The sequence below is a fragment of the Lepisosteus platostomus genome, chromosome 10 (genome assembly GCF_059453375.1).
Source record: "Lepisosteus platostomus isolate fLepPlt1 chromosome 10, fLepPlt1.hap1, whole genome shotgun sequence".
Taxonomy (NCBI): Eukaryota; Metazoa; Chordata; class Actinopteri; order Semionotiformes; family Lepisosteidae; genus Lepisosteus; species Lepisosteus platostomus.
Window position 1 is genome coordinate 19,349,618 of NC_142620.1, and position 21,795 is coordinate 19,371,412.

General features: G+C 43.7%; 1 protein-coding gene across 3 annotated transcripts; it reads left to right on the top strand.

Annotated features, from left to right (window-relative positions):
* Positions 1 to 709: 709 nt before the first annotated feature.
* LOC148653518 (SERTA domain-containing protein 2) lies at positions 710 to 21,288 on the top strand. Of its 3 annotated transcripts, XM_088648619.1 has the most exons (3): positions 711 to 1,245; positions 11,266 to 11,383; positions 16,504 to 21,288. In XM_088648619.1, exon 3 carries the CDS (start codon positions 16,508 to 16,510, stop codon positions 17,291 to 17,293), a length of 786 nt encoding a protein of 261 aa, XP_088504745.1. In that variant the 5' UTR covers positions 711 to 1,245; positions 11,266 to 11,383; positions 16,504 to 16,507; the 3' UTR covers positions 17,294 to 21,288. The 3 variants fall into 3 exon arrangements, with proteins under 3 accessions (XP_088504746.1, XP_088504745.1, XP_088504744.1); XM_088648620.1 differs by lacking the exon at positions 11,266 to 11,383 and having other exon boundaries at positions 710 to 1,245; XM_088648618.1 differs by lacking the exons at positions 711 to 1,245; positions 11,266 to 11,383 and adding an exon at positions 11,423 to 15,553.
* Positions 21,289 to 21,795: the final 507 nt, after the last annotated feature.

The following is a 21,795-nucleotide window of genomic DNA, read 5'->3' on the forward strand; positions in this document are numbered from 1 at the left end:
AGCTACACAAACCTACAGTCTCATGAAGGCTGAGTCTTGTGAAAAGTAATAGGGCGTGTCGCAGGCACTCTTCAAAACGTGCTGCAGCACACTCGATTTCAGACATTGCTCGTCAGTTGATGAACGCTGCTGATCTAAAAATCGTCATATCTCATGCATTTAACCTCACTTTTGTGAAGAAGTATGTGTTATTTCTGTAGTTTTCTGAGAGCGCATTTTGGGAAATAATGTTTTTTTTCTTTCTTATTCTTGATTTTTAAAAGCACAAAGTGCTGCTAATCCACACTGTGTGACCTGAGCACCGCAACACGAAGCTCTTCGAGTGGCCGAGCAGCCCGACCGGCACGCATCCTGCCACACTGCTGCTACGTCACTACCCGAGCCCACATCCCAGGCACACGCGCACACGCACTCGGAGCTGGCAAAGGCAAAGCGTGATTTAAATCCTCGTCAGAATAAAAAAAAAATCCTCTTCAATCTTTTCCACTCATTGGATGTGCTTTAGGTCGTGAGTCCCAATAGCACAGCGTTTCTGGGTAAATCTGCAAGCGCGGCATGACGCAGATCTATAAGGGTTTGGGGGAATGAGCAGCAAGGCGTTGTCATTTCATGTTTCGACCAATGAGAGGGCGTCGCTATGCTGCGTGACGTATGCGGATATATATTTTTTCGAGTGCGGCTTTTTTCACTCGGTCACGTTTCGGGTTGTGGGCGGCGAGCAGCCGAGAAGAAGGCGACGAGTGCGGAGAGAAAGGGAGGGAGGGAAAAAAAACGAGCGAATGAGCGGTGGTTACCAGGCGGGCCCGCAGTCCAGCCACCCAACCAGAAGCTGCCCACCTGACTGCCGTCAATCAGCTGAGTGTCATCCCCGCCGCCGCTGCCTTGTCGCCGGGTTGGTGCGCCGCCTGGTCTCCAGCCTCAGACACCAGCCGGGCGGAACATGTTGGTCGCGCTGAGCGCCTCGACTCGCAAGTTCCTTCCAGCCGAGGTGGACGCTGCCCTCCTGTCTTCAGATACACCGCGCGAGAGAATGTAACATTTGATAGTTTCCCGGGTGTTTTTTTTGTTTTGTTTTTAATTCGTAGTTGTTTTTTTGATGATGCTATGGGGTTAAATCATGGAGTTCTCTTGCTGCGAAGCGCCTGGAGTGTGAACGCCGATCTCTTTGCGTCGTGTGGACTGGATCCTGCCCGGCACGACCGGCGAGAAAGTTAATCAGCCCTCTGAAGTCCTGTCCGCGTCGAGGTAAGTATGTGATTGACTGCCATGTGTCAGCAAACGGACCGATCCGCGTCGTCTTTTTCTCAAAGTTTTATTTTGATGCAATGGTTACCTTGTCTGAAATGTGTGCGTTTTGATTTGGCACGATTTGTAATTAAGCAATTGACTTTTTCACCAGTCTATCATCTAGTGATGTATTTGAAGCCCGCACAACTTGATATTTCGGTGCAGTCGGCTCAGGTGTAACGAGCAGCCCGCTATGTTACTGCGATGAGGAAGTTTAGTCTTGGAGCTGCGTAAGGTCGCTGCGTATTAACCGTGTTTTCTGGTGGCACCCTAGCCGTGCCTCTCTAGGGCGCGTTACTCTTCGTTTCCAGCGGGAAACGAGCAGACCCGGAGCTGCCTTTATTCCAGCCGGAATGATTTCGTCAGATTCAGAAAAGTTGGGATGAAACCACACCATTTGCTGAGTCACAAGCGCGGCAGCAGAGTGTTCGAGATTTTACCAGAAATGGACCCCTCGCTGAACTCGCACAGGCTGCCCCCAACCAGAGATCCGAGACACACTTTGCCATCGATGAAGTAACAGGGGGTTTGCGATTTCCCGCAAATCTCAGACCTGTCGGGGTGCCTTCATTCTTCTTACTACCGAGTGTCCGGAGTCTTGGGATTTTCTTCACCTGGCGCGTTCTATCCGCACGGCGTGATTATTGGCGAGACTGTCCGGTTTGACTTGGATCTCTTAGCATAACGAAACTCCTTGGACAGTAGCACCGAAGCCATTCCGGGATATCCGAAATGAAACGAAATGTGTCCCTTTACCGGTCGTTTATTTAAATTATTATTAAAACGCAGTAAATCACTATGCAAGCGAGGTGTCTCCAAACCGATTCCTTCCTTTTTAATGACGCATACAGAGGAGTTCGTGGGTATGAAGCAACGACCTGTAGATGACGATTTTTAATTGAGGATAAAAGAAGCTCTCAAAAGACAGGGCACCAGCTTTCGAAAAGTATTAACCATACCTTTACAGTTGCACAAGTTCTTTGGCAATCAGTTTTATAAGACAACACAGATCAACGGATCTGATGACAGAATAGTGTACTTTGAAATTTCAATAATAATAGTAATAAATAATAATAATAAAAACAGTTTAATCTGAACACTAGATATCTGGGACATTTCCTAGTGTGACACTCTAAAGTGTAGCGCTGTTTAAGGTGGCTTTTTTAGGCTCAAAGTTGTTTCTGCACTTCAACCATGTGTCAATAGCGTCTTTGGAAAGGGTCATTCATTTTTAAATCCTGAAAGACTGTAGTCCTGTCCACGCTGGTCGCAATTCTTAAGGATTGAGGACAACAAGAATGCTGTTTTAAACACAGGATTTACTCTGCTCTATGTATAGACAAATATCACAAGTTATATTTTATCCTACACTGGGACTCTTCAGTGAAGAGAGCATAGTTTTGTGGCCTACATAACACTGACAGTACAACAGTATTAACATCTTTAAGCCTCTCTGATGTAGAGTTCATAATTGAACATATTCTGTGCTCTCCATCTGAGGGTTGGATTACTTTTTTGTGAGAAGTACAAAAAAGTTTAAGGTTGGGATTTCTTAACATTTGTGTTGTGGACATAAAGTAATCACACTGATGACACTGGGTGCTTGGCTGAGAAGCCAAGGTTATGTGGCTCCCATCTGTGGGATTATGATTGAATGCCTCCAACTCGGAATACCCCCTTAAAGCACAAATATGTTTTCTGTGTTGTAAAGTATACATATAAATCAGTGAAAAGGTGGTCTGTGAATAGTATGTTTCACCCGGACAAGCAATTCTTATTAATAATGCCTTCTGTGAACATCCATTTCTACCTGATTCTTCCAACTCAGGGTTGAGGGTGAACCAGAGTCTGTCCTGGTAAGCAACAAGCACAAGGTGGGGTACACCTTGGATGTTCTCCCCATTTGTTTCACAGGGTACAAACCCAGACATACACACACACACTTACACCAGGGCCAATTTTGTCAGAAGCCAATTAACCGGGACTGTGGAAAGAAACCAGAGCACCTGGAGAACACCCACTCGGGACACAGGGAGAACATACAGACTCCACACAGACAGCACCCCCAGTCCAGAACTGAACCCGGGGCCGCAGTGCTGCAGCACTACTAACCACTGTACTACTGTGCCATCCCCCTTCTGTCAACATTTTCCTAAGAGTTTTTAAAGTTACCTTCTTCCTTAACCCTGTTATGCCTGTTGAAATGGAGCAGGATTGTGCGTCTACTCTAAACAGAAATTACGTCAGAGGTCCTGTGTTCAGACGCGGAGGTTACGTTTCTGAAGTTGTCGGTGCAGAGGCAGAGCAGAGGTGCTGAAGGCATCATATCTTCAGTTAAACCTTTTAAGGACCAGTCAGCTGAAGCAAATATATTGTTCAACACCTGACCGTGTGCTTCTTCATTGATGTAAAACGTTGTGGTATTAAAGGTTACAGTGAAAGGACTGCAAGGATTTTCTGTGATGGCAGTAGCCAGTATTCCTCAGAAACACACCTAAACATTGACTTACACAGAGTATAGACCGCCCTTCCAAAAATGTGCAGAAGTGTGCTTCTAAATCAGCTGATTTCTTGCTGTGTCACAGACAGAAATGAGATGAGGAAGAGTGAGAGAGGCTTGCGCCACTACTCTTGATCTTAGCCTTATAGGCAATGTCGCACTCGTGCACAGTTAGCTGTATTTTGTGTTTTTTTTCTGTGTGGATAGACAAAAGAAGTCACAATTCTATTGTGCTATTGAGGTAGAGACCAAGAGTCTAGTTCATTCTTCAATATATCCAAACACAGATTACTAATAATCTTTGGATCTGTGAATAGACAACCAAGTCCTCTTTAAAACTTTACTAGACTTTGTAGAGACAGTGTCTCTTGTATGTCATCTTTCTCCTAAAGACTATGTGAAAGTTCCCAGTTCATGAACTTTATGACATGTTTGTGACCCAAGCAGTGAGGGTGGGCCTGGGAGTACCTGGGAGTTCCGAGCTGGCACCCTGCTGGATTAGTCTGGCCTGAGGCCGCTGGGGTCACCTCCCTGTGGGGGAGCCCCTGCAGGTGCTGACGCAGTAGGGAATGAGCCCCCTGTGTTGTGTCATCCTCAACCAGTGCAGCACAGATGATGCCGTCATCAGTGGCAGAATGAGAGGCACCTCCACAGAGCTCACTCTTAATTCCAGCTCCCATACAAATTGAAGGATGACTGTAGGTCTGGGTGACTCACTGTCAGGTACCCACACTTTACGGTTGCTTAGAAACTCAACCCTAAAGTTTGGAATCTTTCAAAGCCCCAAGGGCTTAAGACTTCAGAACTCACGGTGTGAAATACTGACACTGTAGTCTATAGTTTTAAACAGGATGAAGGGAGAAAATTAAATATTATCAGCCTAAATTAAACTTCGCTGTCTTGTGCAAGAAGGGGAGATGAGGATTATAACATCTAGGTTTAAAGACTGGAAGAGCACAGTTTCCTTGGACTTTCTGAAATATCAAGGGTAAAAGATTAAAGAGCCTTAATGACCATTAACTTAATCGGTCACAAATTGCTCTGAAGCTCAGACAATGAGCTGTGTGAACTATGTTCCCTGATACTGCCGCAAATTTAAAACCAAGAAGGAAATTACTCTGGAGAAAAAAAAACCCAGTGAGTTTCAATCTCCTGTTATCAACAGGTCCTGAAAATTTATTGCTGCACCAGATGAAAATTAATTAAAAACTTTAATTTTTGGCATGGTTTTCATTGCATTTTCAATGGGCCCTTGTACTCTGTGACTGAAGAAGCATGTTAAGAACATACAATTGAAAATGCTGGGACTTTCAGCCCAAAGTGCTTGTTAGGTGGCTAAGTGAATATAAAATGTCATCTCTTTTTCTTAAAAGGCCCCAGAGTTTGGCTAGCAGGGAAGCTTGTCCCAGATACACAGAATTCTGCGTGAAGGAGCATTTCCTATTCTTTGTAAATAGATTCACGGTGTCACAGTGGTTGGCATTGCGACCCTAGGTTGTGGTCTGGACCTGGGGTGCTATCTGTGTGGAGTTTGTATGTTCTCTCTGTATTCCTGTGGGTTTTCACCAGGTTCGTAGATTAATTGGCTTCAATTTTGACATTTGGCATAAGATACTGAACCCCCCCTGCCCAGCACACGCAGCCTCAGATTGATTCGGACACCAGCCGTTACGAATTCTCATCTGAAAGACACTGAAAAGTTACCATTCATTTTTAAAATTCACCTTAAATGCTCACTTTTCAGTTTTACACCAATCAGAAATGTATTCGTATACTCTTAGCATTCTTTTACTTAACACTGTTCACTTTCAATGTATGACTCTTAAAATGAGCACTATGTTTTAATTGAGCATTTTGAATTGGTTGCATTAACTTTTTAAACATTTATGGCCCTTCGTTAATCGGAGCGCGCTGGGGTAATCTGAAGTTCAAGGTGTCTGAAGTTGAATGGCTTAGCAGAATGATAAGCAGGACTCCATTGTACTCCTTCAAGACGTCCCTGTGTGTGTGTGGCGGGGGGGTTGTGGGGAATTGTGCGGTGGTGGCCTTGATAGCTTCAAGTGTGGTGAAATATTGTATAATAAAAAGCAGCTGGTTTGTTTCTAGGTGGGCTGGCATTTTCAAATGCACCTGAAAACAGGCTGAACTGTGCATTTCTTTCCTGTGACATCCTTTATTTAAATAATACACCGTAATAGTGTCCTGAATAATGGAGTAACTGGACATATGAAATCAATTGTTTTTGGAACACACTATAGTTATTTCATTTTGGTCAACAGGATACTTTAATATCATATAGAATAATAAAAAACTAGAAATACCTTCACACATTTCATGTTAAGAATGAACATAATTTTTAAAGAAATTGCTTGTCTGAAACGTACCTGATTCCTTTGAATGAAAATGATTTTTTTTACATATTTGCCTGATGGCTTCTTTGAGTTAAAGGGCTTATAAAGAGATTTTAAAAAAAGCTGTTAGTGTCATTGTGCTGGGAATAATTGAATAAGTTGTCCCAGCGGCTTTTAAACAGGTTTGTTGGGGAAATCCAGAAACCATTTTTCTCACTTTTTTCACAGCACAGTCGGGTGACTCTATCACCCTTGTGGCAGAGGCAGTGCTCTCGCCTTAGTGCCACCTTAAGGCCAGCCCTTTGTTTCAGTGACTCGAGCAGATTACATGCTAATGGCAGGGGTGTCTGGCCTGGGTGGAGACCCTCTGGCTGGCTGTGGGGTGCATACAGAGTACACTCATCTTGGGGGGGAAAAAAACTACAGCGTGCAAGAACAACAATATTTAACACGGCCCTGCCAGAACATCTCATATCATCCTGTCCACCTGAGCGGTGGAAGAACGGACACATTGTTGTTAAATTGCATTAAAGTTGTAGGGAGATGCATAAATTGTTAGACCCTTTTCTGGATTTGGCCACAAGGCAGGGTTATAAGACTCTTGCTCCTCCAATCCACTTGGGTAGCTCTCTAGTTCAAGGTCTTAGAGACGCTGTTATGCAAGATGATGAGGGTGAGATCTGACATTAAACACTGTAGGGTTGAAGAAATGATCAGATGAGGCAGGGCTGCTGAAGCTGGATAGATGACTGACTTATTATTAATTTACGTGGCTGATGCTTTTATCCACAGTGCATTTAATTTGTACAGCAGGGGTATTTTACTGAAGCAAATACCCTTGCTGACGGGTGTAAGAGCAGTGCCCCACCTGGGTTTTAAACCCAGAACCTTCCAGTTACACGTCCAGAGCCCCAATCGCTGCTCCACACGGCTGCCCACACTGTTGCCACATGGGGATGAGTCATTCATCTGAGGCTGGGTCGGCTAATATGAACCGCTCCTCTGAAATGCTTCACTGTGCAGTAATGGTAAAACAGTCCTTATAAAGACATCCGCCCGCCTGTCTTTTCTATTAGTCAGAGTACAGCCCACTCGTTAATACAGACTACGTTTCTCTCTCTCTCTCGCTATCTGTGCTGCCAACAGTCCCTCCCTCACAGGGGCCATTTCCTGCTGGCAGTGAGCTGTTCTTCTACAGCCCTGCCTCTGACTCCCGAAGTGGGTGAATAGAAAAATGCAGAGCTGGAACTCCAGAAAAAGAGGAAGAGCCTGGCTTAACATGTGACGGTGTTTGTTTCTTGCTGCCATTGCAGCTGTAAGACACCATAGAGGAGAGGAAAGGCGAAACAAATTCAGCTTATGTGCAGTAAATGTCTGTGGAAGAAGATCTTGCCCTAAATACCACTAGACTGAGAGGGAAAACACCAGTTTCTTCACTGAGGAAAAGAATTACCAGAAGCATTTGCCACTGCCAATCGTTAACAGAGTGTAGTTCTTTAAAAGAGTCCTGCGTGCGTGTGTAGAATGTGGGGATTTGCAACATATTGATAGATCTTGACACAGTTTCCCAGACATTCAAAGAGTTAATCTTTTGCTGTGGATGTCAGGTGGCGAAACCCTATGCCAGTCTTACAATTGATAAAGATGGTGCTCTCCTCTAGAATGTGCAGCCATTGCTCATGCTGTGAGCCCCACAGAGCCCATGACAGAGCTCTCAGGACTTGGCCCAATGATGATGAAGCACTGAGAGCTCTTGGGTACTAGGCAGGGCTTTGCAGCGGCTGTTTTGCGCTTAGCCGAGGCTGTCCTCGTTGAACGGGTCCTCACCCTAGAGACACATGGCCAAGTGTGTGCCACCAATTTTGAAATCTTATTCAAAGCAGACGAATGATGTACTGTATTCCAGATTCAACCAGCAATTTGTTAGCTGTGAAGACTAACCTGTCTCTCGAATGAGTCTTTTCCTGTTCAAAGTGCTGAGCGGCAGTATTTCAGATCTGATTATTGAATATGCAATATGCACAATATTAAGCTATTTAACACAGTTAGTAGATTGGTAGTTCATATAAACACCTTATTTATAAAACATTCCTTTAGCCCTGAATCTGATACCCTGGCTTTTTTCACAAAACAGCAGGATGAGAGCCATAGATCAATTAGCTACAAGTCCCAAATTGAGCTTGACTGGCCAGATCACCTCTTCGTGTGAGTGACTCCTTTTCTATAAAGGTTCTCATACATTTATGTGTGATTTTACAGAGTATTCTACTGTTTTTAGGCAAGTTCTTTCTTCTTGCCAATACATTTAGTGTTGGTGGAAGCAGAGGCTATAGAAATCTCAGATTTATGTTCATGTGCTTTACATGGTGACAATGAACTACTGAATTCCACACGTTGGCTATGGCTGACTAAGGCTTATTCTCAAAAAAGAGTGACCCCCGAGATGGATAACTGGAAGCTGCACCTTGTGGAAAAACAAAACTTTACTGTGTACTAGAGCTCCAAACCACCGAGACATGCACTGTGTGAGACGCAGTTTAGTGTACAGCGCCAATGGAAATGAGGAATCGCAGGGCATACCTTTCTCGCTGTACGTTAGAACAGCTGCACATGCTTGTTATTAACTTATTGTGTCCTGAACCTGTAAATTCTGTGTGTATGACTCTCCGTTCTTCTTCTGAAAAATCAATTTCAGAACGTGCAGTGAACATTTTCTTACCGTTGTGGACTTTATCATGCTTTAAGGGGCTTTTCTTGTCTTGACTTGCCTGGCAACTGATGGGCCCCATTCTGACCTTCAGGGAGTTCATTTGTTTGTTCCAGAGGATAAACAAGCAGAGGGCAGTTGCACTTTTGTCAGGAAGTGCAGGCTTGCGTCTTGAGTATTTTCCCTTTGTAACCTGTTGAATCCGCTCCTCATTTTGATACACACCTCGTCACTCTCTCTGCTATCGATTGCTGCAGTTGCTATAGTAAAAAAGGTAAGAAGCTCATCGAATGCAAGTCAGACTCTTGGAAATAGGTGGGGTGGATATGATGCGCTGCTCCTTGAAGAATTCAGTACCTGTCTGTCATCTTGAACTAGGTTTTGTCAATAGGTACAGCGTCACAAATGTCAAATAAAGTAAAAATGATGAATAGTAAAGGATTGAATTACTGTTGTTTTTACAGTATATCTACAAGTTCTTTTATTAACATTTTATGTTAATTTGCAGTTTTAACATTTTTCTTGAAGCAGTTCAGTTCTGGAGACAGCTGAATGTCTTTTCTGTCTCTGCTCTTTAACTGACAAGCTGATTTTGAATAACAAACCCCTTCTTGATCATGGACTGCTAAACCCCCACTTGTACCATCTTGGTGGTCTTAGTATTGGATTAAAATATTAGCTAGAGACTACATTTGTAGCATTTGACTGACTTTCAGTACTAATTTTCTTTTTATAGAGTGTTGTTTCTGGCAAAGAACACAAAACTGCATTCTGGATACTAAGCTCTAATATTGCATTTGATTTGACTATATTTGTGAAGCTTATTATATGTTTTTATTAAACCTCTGAATAGGCAATATATATAGAGAGAGCTACAACAGGCCCAGGGATAAGCTGAAAACGTTGTAATGTATGAACAGCACTGTATGTGTACGTCTGTGCAGATGAGACAATGTACGGTAAATGGATACTCGTCTGAAAGGCAACGCACACTTCTGAAGAATACAGACAGACGAAACAGGACTGTGTGGGGCTGCTTGCACACAGGCCAGCAAAACAGTTGGCCTACAAATTGTGTGGATGGGCTCAGCAGGCCGGGCTTTGTGGGTCTGGAGCACGCAGAGCCTCTGAAGTAGATTTCTGCCCATCTACGTGGACTGATGGAGGCCAATACACAGCGGCTCAGTGGGGTCTGTGTGAGTTGTGTCCAGGCCTCCGCAGTCATGGCCAACTCTCCTTTCTGCTTTCCTTAGCCCAATATTGGCATTGGGGTTAAAAAAGTCCATTTATTTTATGTAGGGGTGGGGGGGGGACTTATCATAAGCCAGGGAATCACATCTTGGTTTCAGTTTAGCCAGTAACTGGATATTGAAGGTAGCAGTTGATACAGGCGGCCTTGATGTATCACTATGAAAATATCCAGTAAACCAGCTTTCTCAGAACCTTTAATGTAGATCCTGTCAGGAATGGACAACAGTTCCTCAGACTTCAGTTGCTGTATGAGTATGGGCAGCCCACCAAGTGTTAATCCCACGAAAACAGTGCCAGTGATGTGTATAGCACCACAATAAAGATGAGGAAAGAAATAATCACTTACAGTGCAAACTGACCTTCTTTCTTGCACCAATTTCTACAGTCCTGGCCTGTCATCATGGACCTTGTTGAATTGGCTCACTCTTCATGCTATTACTTAATCCAGATTGCACTTCTGAAAGGCTTTGATGACCATGTTAATAAGAATTTTATGCAGAGAAAAAATATTCTTCGTTTAAACATTAAACTATTCAAGGCAACTCTTAATGAGGCAAATCGAAGACTACAGTGTAAAAGAAGTTTCGAAAACAAAATTCTAAAAGTAAAAATTGTAGGAACAATCGCTGTTGGTGCTCTTTGGGCTTCGTCGTCAGTGTTGCGCAAACAAAAGGTCAAACTGCCAAATCTTTATTTCAGAGTCCGAGAGCGAGGGTCAAAAAGACCCGGGTTGCAAAGAGTGGGGGGAAAAAAATCGAAACTCGAGGCGTCGGCCCTTAACGAAAGTGAAGCAAAGCAACGGAGCGTGTTAGAAAGCGACAACTGCGACTTTGTCGACCGTGTGCCATAGCGGCCGCCCCCCGCCCGGAGGCTGCACACTCGCCGCCCCGTGAGCTGGATGCAGCTGTTTCCCTGGAGCGAGCGAGGCGCGGCAGCTCTCCCCGCAGCTCCGCCTCCCCCCGGTTTTTTCTCTGTACCCCAGCCCCCTCTCCTCACCGAGAGAAGCACGGCTTAGAAAGTATACGTCAGCCCTGCCTGTGCAGTTGCTTGTTTGTCAGCTGTCGGGAGTGGGAGAGTGGCGGAGGGGGGAAGGAGACCTCCGCTGTACGCCAGTTCCTAAGGTTTTTCTTTCTCCCTCTATTCTATGTGGTTCTTTCCAACCTAAACAGGCAGCATCACAGTAACGGTGCCCGTAAGGAAAAGAGCGAGGGTATTCGCCCGCGATGCTAAACATGTCCTGCAACTTTATGGTGAAGAGTTCGAATGAAGTGGCATTAAATAAAAAAGGTAAGAAACGATTGTTGAAGTCTGCGAGCTGTTCTGAACGTAAGCTGGCGAGCTGCTCCGTGTTTGCAAGGCTGAATTAAAAGGGGTGCGAGCAACTGAAACTTTACCGTGGATATATTTAAACAAAAAAAGCTGTTTCGTAGTTTTAGGTGTTTACATAATGCTTGCTTTGCGGGCGGTCGTTTGCTTAGAATGGGACAGAAGTTGCGAGCAAAGGTTTTGTATGTAGCTGTCATTAGTTGTTTAACAATCAACTTCGCTGTCAAATTGTAGCTTGGATATTCGACGTACAGTAGCTCGGTGTCATTGTGAAGTCGTTTCACTGTGTCCTAGTACTGCGCAGATGAGCTCCACAGCGGTTTGTTGGGTGACAAATGACCAGTGGCGATACTAGTAAACAAGCCTTGCAGAAAAACACCGGAGAGGCAGACCACTTCGTGTGGTTTGTGTTTCTGGTGTTTACACAGTTGGAACATTTGAATCGACTTTTTGTGTGAAACGAATTTTAAAAATGTCTAAAACTCACCAGTCGGATGTCTCTTCCTCTAGTTGATAAAAATGGGTGAGTTAGACAGGGAGGGGTAGTTTGAGAAAGACGTAATGGCAGATGGTGGCTTCAGCAGGTGTTCTGTTTTTTTTTTCCTTTTTTGGAAGGAGTATTACACTGAGTTACATTTATGTATGTGCATATGTTTGATCAAAATGGTGGCACTTCTAATTCTGACCTTGCAGTGACCAAGTGACACTGTTGAGTTTCCTGGAACAACTGAAAAATTACAAGTTATGCATTAATCTTTTGCGTACAGAGGTATATATGGATTGAATCCTGTAATTCATAAAAGCTGGAATGGGGATAAGGCATAAATAAATGGACTTTTAAGATTTTTTTCCCCATAATCCATTTTCTACCCACTTTATCCAGTAAATTAGGAGGAGCCTATCCCGGCACGCAACAGGCACAAGGCTCGATTCACCCGCGACGGAACGCCAGCATATCACAGGGCACTCAGACACAGACATGCACCAGTCACGCCAGGGCCAATTTTCCCAGAAGCCAGTCAACCTGTCTTTGGACTGTGGGAAGAAAGCAGAGCACCTAGGGGAAACCCACATGAACAGGGGCAGAACCTAGAAGCTCCACGTAGTTAGCAGCCCAGGAATCGAACCCAGGGCCCCGGCATTGTGAGGCAGCGTTGCTAACCACCTCCTCCTTTTTTTCCATTTTTAAAAACAAAGCTCGCTTATTTCTGATTCACTTCAAATTAAACGAAGTGCAGCTGCTGTCTGCTTAACCAGGAAACAGTTAACATACAACGGTGAGGTAGAACGGTGATGTTTGTGGTGACTTTCAGAGCACTTTTTGCCAGTCCAGAGTGCTTCATGTGCTATACGGTTTCCCCAACACTGGACCACTTTGGGTAGCTAGACCTTAAATACAAGGCTTAGTGAAAACTGCAGAACAGTAGGTTAAACCGGTATCTACTGGTTACTAGTACCTTCCAGTTCTGAATGTGTCAGTGTAGAAAAGTTTATTAAAGCATCACTTTTAAAGAGATAGTTTACAGCCTACTGGTAGTTATTAAATTAGCTGTATAAATTGACTGGTGAGTATTGTAAAATGGTTCAGGCTGGTAAGTATCAATTAAGACTAGTTAGTAATTTCTGCTGGAAGCAACAGCATTCCTATTAGGGACTGGGCCAATTCCTGCTGTCTTTTCCATCATGGCAGATTTAAATACTGTCCAGTGTTAAGCGCTGTGGGGAGCTTGACTTGTGACCTCCGCAGTGTCTCTCTTTCTGGTTACTGTGGAATCACCCTTCAAGTTTGTCCTTTTCCATGCCATTTGAAAAGCAAGACTTATTTAGCCATAGATGCATGTTCAGTGGTGAGAATTGTTTGCTGTGTTGGACTTTTTGGATTTTGTGCTGCATTTTTACAGTTAAAAAAGGTTCGGTATAACATATCTCAGAGCATTTTGCATGGATCCAGTGATGTGTGTCTTTAAGAAGATGCTGCAGCAAATATTTCTGTGTGACTTTAATATAACTTTGGCTGTCAAATTATAGGTTAATGTTAAGATATGGACAAACTATAGGTAATGTCAAAACCTTATTTATTGTCGTAGAAAAGGGTCTCATTTGTCAGATGTGGCTTTAAAGTAGGCCTGTTATTATGGTGCATGAAATTAGACATCTGGATTTGTATTATCTTGTAATCTGAAGTGATTTCTATGTGTATATCCCCTTGGAAAGTATTTAAACCTGTGTACCATTGTTTCATGTGCCCTGTACTAATTTATTTAAATGCGCTTGAAATTTTGATCAAGGGGCTCCTAATTAATTCTTACAATGCTTTTGATTTAGTTGCTGGCATCGATGGATTTGATCTTGGGCACCTGTTATGCACTTTATTGAGAATATATGGATTTCTTAATGTAATTAATGTCTTGTAGCATTGTAGGGGACTCGTAAGTTGTGTGGCATTGCTACTAAACGGATATCAAGGATTTGTTAGGTCAGATAAGCATAGAACAGCGAAAAGATTATTCCTGTAATAATGTATCCTTTAAAACCTGCGGCCAGCGCTAGCTGCAAATTCAGGAGCCGTTAGGTTTCAGGCTGGGAGCGGCTTGTTGCGAGTTACTGAGTGATGAATGAACAGTGGACACAGTAAGTGCCTGCGGCGAATGAGGAAAGAAAGGGCTGTGATCACTCAGCTTCCTGTTCTGGGCTCCAGAATGCACGTTGACATGCACTGATCAAGGCAACCTCTGCTAGTGCACGGTACTGCAGGGCCTTTCAGTCAGAGGCAGGACCACTGGAGCCCATTGGTGATTGTAAATTATTGAGCAGGTCTGCTGCCAGCTTGTATTTAAAAATGTCATTACCTGAGCTGGTTTCATTGCAGGGCTACTCTAAAGCTATTGGCCTATCCAGACGAGATAGAAAGAAATCTGTGTTAAGTGTGCGAGTAGAATTGTTTCGGGGTTTTTTGGCATTGGTGAGTAAAGTAATGTGCTTGACTTGGTTTTGAGAAGTCCTTCTCCGTTTTCCTGGCTTAAGAAGTCTTCCAGGGTCCGCATGGCAGCACCGTCAGCGTTTAACTTTTGTGAGCAAAAAAAAAGCCGCAGTGCAAACTGGGGGATTGTGGTGCTGCAGTAAGGTGGAAGTGGTTCCTGAAAGAGTACTGCCTGACTTGGGAAATGCTGCCGAACGCTTTCTTGTGAGAAGCTTGGACAGACGGATGCAGCGAAGTGGGATCAAAAACACCTGGCGGCTCCTAATTGGAGCTGGCGGCTTTGGGAGCTGTTGGTGATCTGCTTGTCTTGTCTTCAGTCTCCGTGCACACCTCTCCTTCAGCCTGAGCTTGAGTACAGCTGCACAGCCAATATAGGCTCCTCGTGCTTCTTTACATAACACAAAAATATCCTCTCCGGGCGCGTTCCTCGCTTCTTCTCCTCTCCCCCTCTCTGCTGCTGCAACAGAGGTTTCAGACAGCTTGTCCTGGCTTTGCGCGGCACAGCTGACTGGAAGAGAAGAATGCAGTTTCCCAGCAGTGGTGCAGAGGGTCACCCCGTGCCTCTTGTTTATTTCTGCTCACTTCCCCGTCCTAAAACTTTTACGTTTGCTTGAAGGTGGGCTGGACTCCAGCACTGAGGCAGAGGTGGGGTGCGAGGTGCTGACTGTTCTCCTGGCTAACTCATGGCTTATCTGTGCTGCCTTTGGAGATGCGCAACTTGAAAGAATTTTGCTTTAACAGGCTTTTAAGATGCGCTGTTAAAGCCTCGCAAACACGGAAGGTTTTTCCAGAGTTGTCGTAATTCTCGACGCAACAAGGGACCAGCATCAAGCGGTGTACGAACTGTTTCTAAACCTGTCTGTTTCCGAGATTCGGCGTGCCGTTCGCACTGCCCACAGCAGCCTTGTATGAAGTGTACAAAGAAAACCGTCAGACAGTAGAATGCGCCTTGCGAAGGAGTCTGGCTGCTTGCCTGCTTACTTAGAGACAGGTTCTATAACTGTCATAGTGGGTAGATTGATATGAATCGCCATGGTGACCAGCGTGTTCCACTCAGAACCCATTTCTCCGGCTGGAGAGAAGCCCTTTGAGACCGTGCTGGTGAGCTGCTGCAGAGCTCCTGTACTGCTGACTAGTGCAAGAACAGACAGGTATAGAGGAAGGATGGTTATAAAATAAGAGCTCTTAAGTCTTTTCACCCATGTGGTCCTTTGCTTTCCTTCATCGGGAACATTTGCACGGAATATGATTTATTTACCAAGTGCCGATGTGGTTTAACTACAGCCATCTTTTTAATCAAAAGGAAGAAACCTTTCGTTCTACAGCAGTAGATTATAAGAATGAATTTCATGGTGTTTTCAAATAACTGAAACACTGAACCACTGCTTAGTCAAGTCTCTCCAAAGAGAAATTCTAACTGAGGCACTCTTAGACAACAACAGCCGGTTTGTAAATACTATCAATCCAAATGCCGATAAAAAACATTTTTCCCCTCGTATATTTGCTGTCCAAGACAAGTAAGATCTTAAAAGCTAGTCTCTCGTGCACATTTTAGGTCATGATTGTCCATATAGCGAATATTTCTGAAATACCAATTGTTGGAGAGAAACTAGCTCTTTTCACGTTCTCTTGGCCTACATTAATGCTGACTTTGCTATTTTGTGTGATCACACGTACGCCTAATCCAAACTGTAAAATCTCGTCACTTTTAGACAAGTGATTTTAAAGCTTCCTGACCTCTCGCATTAATGCTGTGAATCGACATGATTTCCATTAAGACAGGACTTCAGAGGGCTTGTCTGCAGCAATGATGCCTGGAGTTCTCGGTACAGTTTGCTCAACATCTTGCAAGCATGCCATCTATTGCACAAGAGATCTATCCAGAGTCTCGAGTCTCTTCCTTATTGCCCGTCAAACTGAAATCTACACCCAGCTCACCCCGCTGGTCCAAAACAGCTTCTATGAAGGTAAAAGAAACTCCCAAGATTTTTTCAATTACTGATGCATCTATCGATTCCCTGTGAGACTCTGGATAGATCTCTAAGGCAATGTCGTTCCTGTTCTCTATTAGACAGTTTTTTTTTTTTCATTTTCTCCCCAGATACATGTTGGGCAGAGGCGTGAAACGCAAGCTGAGTGACTACGAGGAGAGCATGGCCGCTGGGATCCCGGGCGTCTCTGACTCTGGCTTCACCCTGCCCTACCTGCAGCAGCGGCAGCTGGTGCTCGACATGTGTTTGAGCAAACTGCAGAGCTGCCACAGGAAGGTGGAGCCCAGCCTGCACCGCTCCGTCCTGCTGGCCAACACCCTGCGGCAGATCCAGGAGGAGATGCGCCAGGAGGGGGGCGACCCGCCGCTGACCCCCCAGTGCGGGGAGGGCGTCTGCAGCCCTGCCACGCCCATGCACACCCCCGACCTGCCCCCCGTGCCGCCGGAAAGCCCACCCCTGCCGGGGGGCGGCAGCGTGACTGACGGCAGCGCGGCCCCACCTGCTCCCTCCCTCCCGCTGGAGGCCGCGAGCGAGCCGCTGGCCTGCCCCCGCTGCGCCGGGAGCGAAGAGGCGCTGTGCTTCGCCCCCTCGCCGGGCCCTCCCCCCTTCGCGGCCGAGGGAGACGCCAGGTCGCCCGACTCGCTCTTCAGCTGCTTCGAGATCACCAACTCCACCAGCTACCTGACGGACCTGGCGCTCGACGATATCTTCGAGGACATTGACACTTCCATGTATGATTCGTCGGACTTCTCTTCCGTTCTGGCTTTCCCGGCGTCCTCCGCGGAAGACGGCCTCAAGTCATTCCCCACCTGCAACTCCCCCTCTGCCAGCGGCATTCAGATCTGCATTACGGACCTGAACGATCTGGATCACATCATGGAGATCCTAGTGGGTTCCTGAAAAAGGCTTGGGAGTGGGAATAATACATTTTTATTACAGTATATTTATATTTTTCTACAAATGACCTTAAGCTATTTATAAGTAAGAGACGTGATGCACATGAAATGCACCTACAGTAGATTAATTGCACGTTTTAAAGCTTGTTTGGAATTGGGTGCAAAGATGAACTGAGCTGGAACACACACACAACAACAACCTAGTGTTACTTCAGACAAGTATATTTATTTTGTCAACGAATGCATTTTGTTCAATGTCATTGAAAATGCAAATGCAGCTGTGTGAAATCAGTGGTTAATTTGTGAGGCAAGAAATATCTTTTAGCTTTTTCAAAAAAGAATGATCTATTTATTTTTTTAATCAATTTTTAATATGTATTTCTACAACATGATCGTGTCTTATATTCGATTTTAAATGGTTGTGTATCAAATTGACCTAGCACACACAATGGATAAGGCTAACACTACCTCTTCAGACTTATCAATCTGCAGTGAGTGCTGTTTGATCTGAAACTCGAGAGCTTTCTCTTTATACTGTACAAAAACGTAACATTTTTCATAACAGTTCAGTATTTGCAATGGCTGCAAATTGGCAATTGTCAAAGATTCTTTTTAAAGCAGTTGTCCATTGAAAAGCAGTATTAAACAAATGTTTTTTATATCAAGATGATTTTATAGAAAACCCAGAATAGTGAATGAGGGAGATTTATAGTCTCTATAGCAACCCAAATAAGATGTCTCAAAACAGTGCCTACTGGAGGAAAAATAGACAGCTATTGTTTAACCTTACACTGTGGATTCACAAATGCATGCACTGGCTTGTAAAAGCTGCTGGTTTGCCTAATTTTCTTTGATCATATTGATTGTGACTTTTTCCTGCAAAAAGCTGTTTTACTGACATCGGCCGAGTGTTGAGACACTTTTGATCCATCTTCAAGCGACCTCCGCAAAGTTTTTCCAACCCGCGTTAGTGAATCATGAAAGTAATGTAAAGCATTCTTAAGCACCATTGGTATCCTACACTTTGCCATAACCGGAAATTTTATTTTGCTGTCTTATGCTTACCTAGCTCAGTTTGTGATTTTGAAGACTTCCCAGTTGTATAAGATCTATAGAGAGGGGCTTTCTATTTAAAGTTTGTTTTATTTCGTTGTCTGATCACTTTTATTTGTACTTTCCTGTGGTTCAGTAGACAGTCTCTTGACCCGTTCATCTAGCTCACAGCCAACGGAGAACAGTGAAGCTTTCTAATTAGAGCATGATTGTCACCCAAACTGACAGATCTGTTATTGGAAGCAGCAAACGTTTCCCTGTATTCCCTGTACGTGGGCACCACATGTATGTATGTATTTGTACGTGTTTTAATGGGTGAACAGCTGGAGGCCAGATTATTTCCTCTGTTTTGTCAGGTGAGCTCAAAGGACATTGGTGCCCACTGTTCGCTGAGATACAGTACATGCATGCGCACTACATAATCCTAATAGCCAGCCGATCTGCAGGCTGTTTGTGCTGAGGCAGGAGGGGGAGAGGGGAGAGGCATTGCAGCGTCACGTGCAGAGCTGCTCGCTGAACAGGGAGGGGCTACAGCTGGTGCCTCTGCCTCACCTCTCCCTTTGCGAGGGGCTTCATATTTAATAAGGCTCCTCCGGCAGCCGCCAGCTCCACCGTGGGAGGAGCAAGCTGTGCGCCCCTGTCTTTGTTAAACTCCAGACGGACGAGGGACGAAAACCGCTCTGATCTGGCCCGACACTTTTATAGCTTGATAGATCGCGGCAGTTCTGGTCTCTCATTTATTTCTGGCTTGAGAAATAGTTCTCGGCGTTATCAGAGCACTCTGCTGCCAGATATGTAGTGAGAACCATTGGACTCCCCGATTTTAATGTTCAAAATTGATACCTAAGGGAATAATGTTACAATGTTCACATTTAAATTAAAAGTACAGTCATTTAGAAAGCTTTTAGACTCCACACACATGGGCTGCAGTGTGGAGTGAAGCTGATTACCATGTGGGCGTGCTAAGGATTCCTTGTCCCCGTTGTGGTTTCAGTCACACATGGCCATATTCCTCTGCCTCAGCCACTAACATGGCTCTGGCTGTTAGAGCACAGATTGTAGTTTACTGCTGAGTAGTACCCCTAGAAAAAAGCAGTCGTAACTGGAAAAAAGCAAAACTGAATGTATTGGCGTGGAACGAGCACTTTTTATCGGGCATGTCCTTCAGCCTTGGTGTGAATGGAGATGCCATTGTTTAAACACCTTAAGAGAGAAACTTCTACTCCAGAGCACTATTTGCATAACAGGCCCTCCAGTCACCTTTAATTGAGCACAAATCATGTCGTTGTGTGTCAGTACTATGTATTTGTCCCCCTGAACAGGTTTTTTTTTCTTCTTTAGTTCTGGAAATGTTTTCTCAGATTTGCAGTCTGACTTCTTTTGCCGAGAAGTGGGTAAATAGACTTGGCCACAGAATTAGATATGGAAGTTTGTAAGCTTTGTAAGCTTTTTTGTATATGCTGTATTTAAGTAATTCCTGCGTGATTATATATATATATATTTAATTTTTATGATCATCACAAAAGAAGGAGCTAATATATTACATTTATTTAAGAATGGTAGCGGTCCACTCTCATTGGTTTTGGCAGGTTGCACAAAATGCCGGCGCCATTAGTTCTGAAAAAACTTTCCACTCGCTTGTCATCTTCTGTTGTTTTGTTGTAACTATATAGAAATCAGTTTGTATATATTTAATTTGTTATGGCTTATGATTTGTTTTACTTTTTAATGTTATTTAATTGTCAATTGTGGTGTTCTTTCATGTAAAGCTGTGGAATATTCTATGCTGTTGCTATAGCAGCACGAAATGGGAGAAAAGGGTTGTGAAATGGGCAGTTTTCAGGCATGTCTGGCAGTTTTTAAAATCGTTGACTTCAGTAAGGGTCACATTACAAAACCTTTGTAAATTCTCTAAATTGGCATCTGCTTTTGTTAAATTGATAAAAATGCTTTTAAAAAGAAATCCCTTTTAATAAAATGGAGTCAGTGCTTCCAAATTCAGTGTAAATAGCTTTTGCTAAAAATATGGCACTGTTTAGAACATGAGGAATATTGTCTTGTATTTTATTTACCAAATCAGTGTTCCCACGAGATCTTCCACTTGTTTTCCGAAAGACCTGTCTGACTCTGTTGTGCCTGAAGATTTTCACAGCCTTTTCTTTCTTGGCTTGCTCTCTCAGCTCCCTGGGCCTCTCTGAACCCGTGGCGGTCTATCGGTCTGGATACCGATGGCTAGGGGCTTCTCAGGGCTGGATTTTCTTTTCTGGTCCTACCATGTTTGTGCACTGCATTTCACTGGTTTTACAGTCCTCCAAGCTTTTAACTTCAATTCAATGTGTACACATACCACAATACATCAGGGAGAGCGCAGAACACCCGAACCACAGTTTAAGAGCGTCAGATTTCCGGTTGTCCTTAAAGTAACACATGAAAACAAAAAAAAAAGTTCATTCTAAAACAGTTTCTGTTAGAATGAGGTTGATTAGCACACTGTAAGGCACTTCAAGTACTCAACTGTTGGTCCAGAGCATTGTAGAGTATCACTTTTATACATTTCCAGAATGCTGTAAAAACTGACTGCTAAGATTTCTTCACTCATGTCCTAAGTGCAATATAAACTTATTTAATGCTAGGGAGCTGCCTCTGTGTCTTGTTACTTGCCATCATCTCTACTTCTCAGCACACTGTTATTTACTGCGTCACACTAGATGTAGGTGCTCCTTGAAAATAATAAAGGAAACATGATTGATGTGGATGTCTAACAACATGCATGAATATTTTTTTAATTCTCTTCTTTTTCAAGTTTTTGGTTTTGTTCTCTAGTAAGTAGAGACCTTGAACTGTGTGTATGTGTGTTCTGTACATAATTTTACTTTTTATCTGTCACCTTTATATCCTATGCAATATTATTGTAGCAGGTCAGTAAATCTATAACTTAAAAAACAATCTGTGTTGAGTTTTATTGGCTTTTTACACTGCCAAGATTCTTGTTCCTGAACTCTGACTCTATTGCTCTTAAAGAGGGTTCCATTTTCTAATGGAGGTTTCTATAGTGTGGTTTTAAAGATGCAGTGTTTAATGTGAATTATTTAGTTATAAAGGAAAAGGCCACATCCTAGAATAATATGAGAAGTTTCCCTACCAAGGATTATCCTATTTCAGACTAAGTAGAAATGAATTAAAGTAACTCTCACAGGTATTAAATACAGAGTACTAATAGTCAACATTTGCTAGTTTTGGAAGCTGAATTAAATATTACAAATGCATCCAAGCAAGTGCTAAAGTGTTAGAGATTTAATTTTAGAGGCCGTGCAAATACTTCATATGCTACTGTTTATATCCCTGCCTCTAATTTCTTTGAATCTCCATTTTTCAAATTGTAAATTGTACATCATTTTGCTTTCAAATGCAGAGCTCAAGGAAACTCATAAGATAGTGTGCTCTGGTCTTTGG

Coding starts and splice junctions, on each gene's coding strand:
- LOC148653518 (XM_088648618.1), top strand. CDS start 15,435: ATGGTGACCAGCGTGTTCCACTCAGAACCCATTTCTCCGGCTGGAGAG. Junction 15,554..16,503: donor ACTAGTGCAAGAACAGACAG/GTATAGAGGAAG, acceptor TTTTCTCCCCAG/ATACATGTTGGGCAGAGGCG.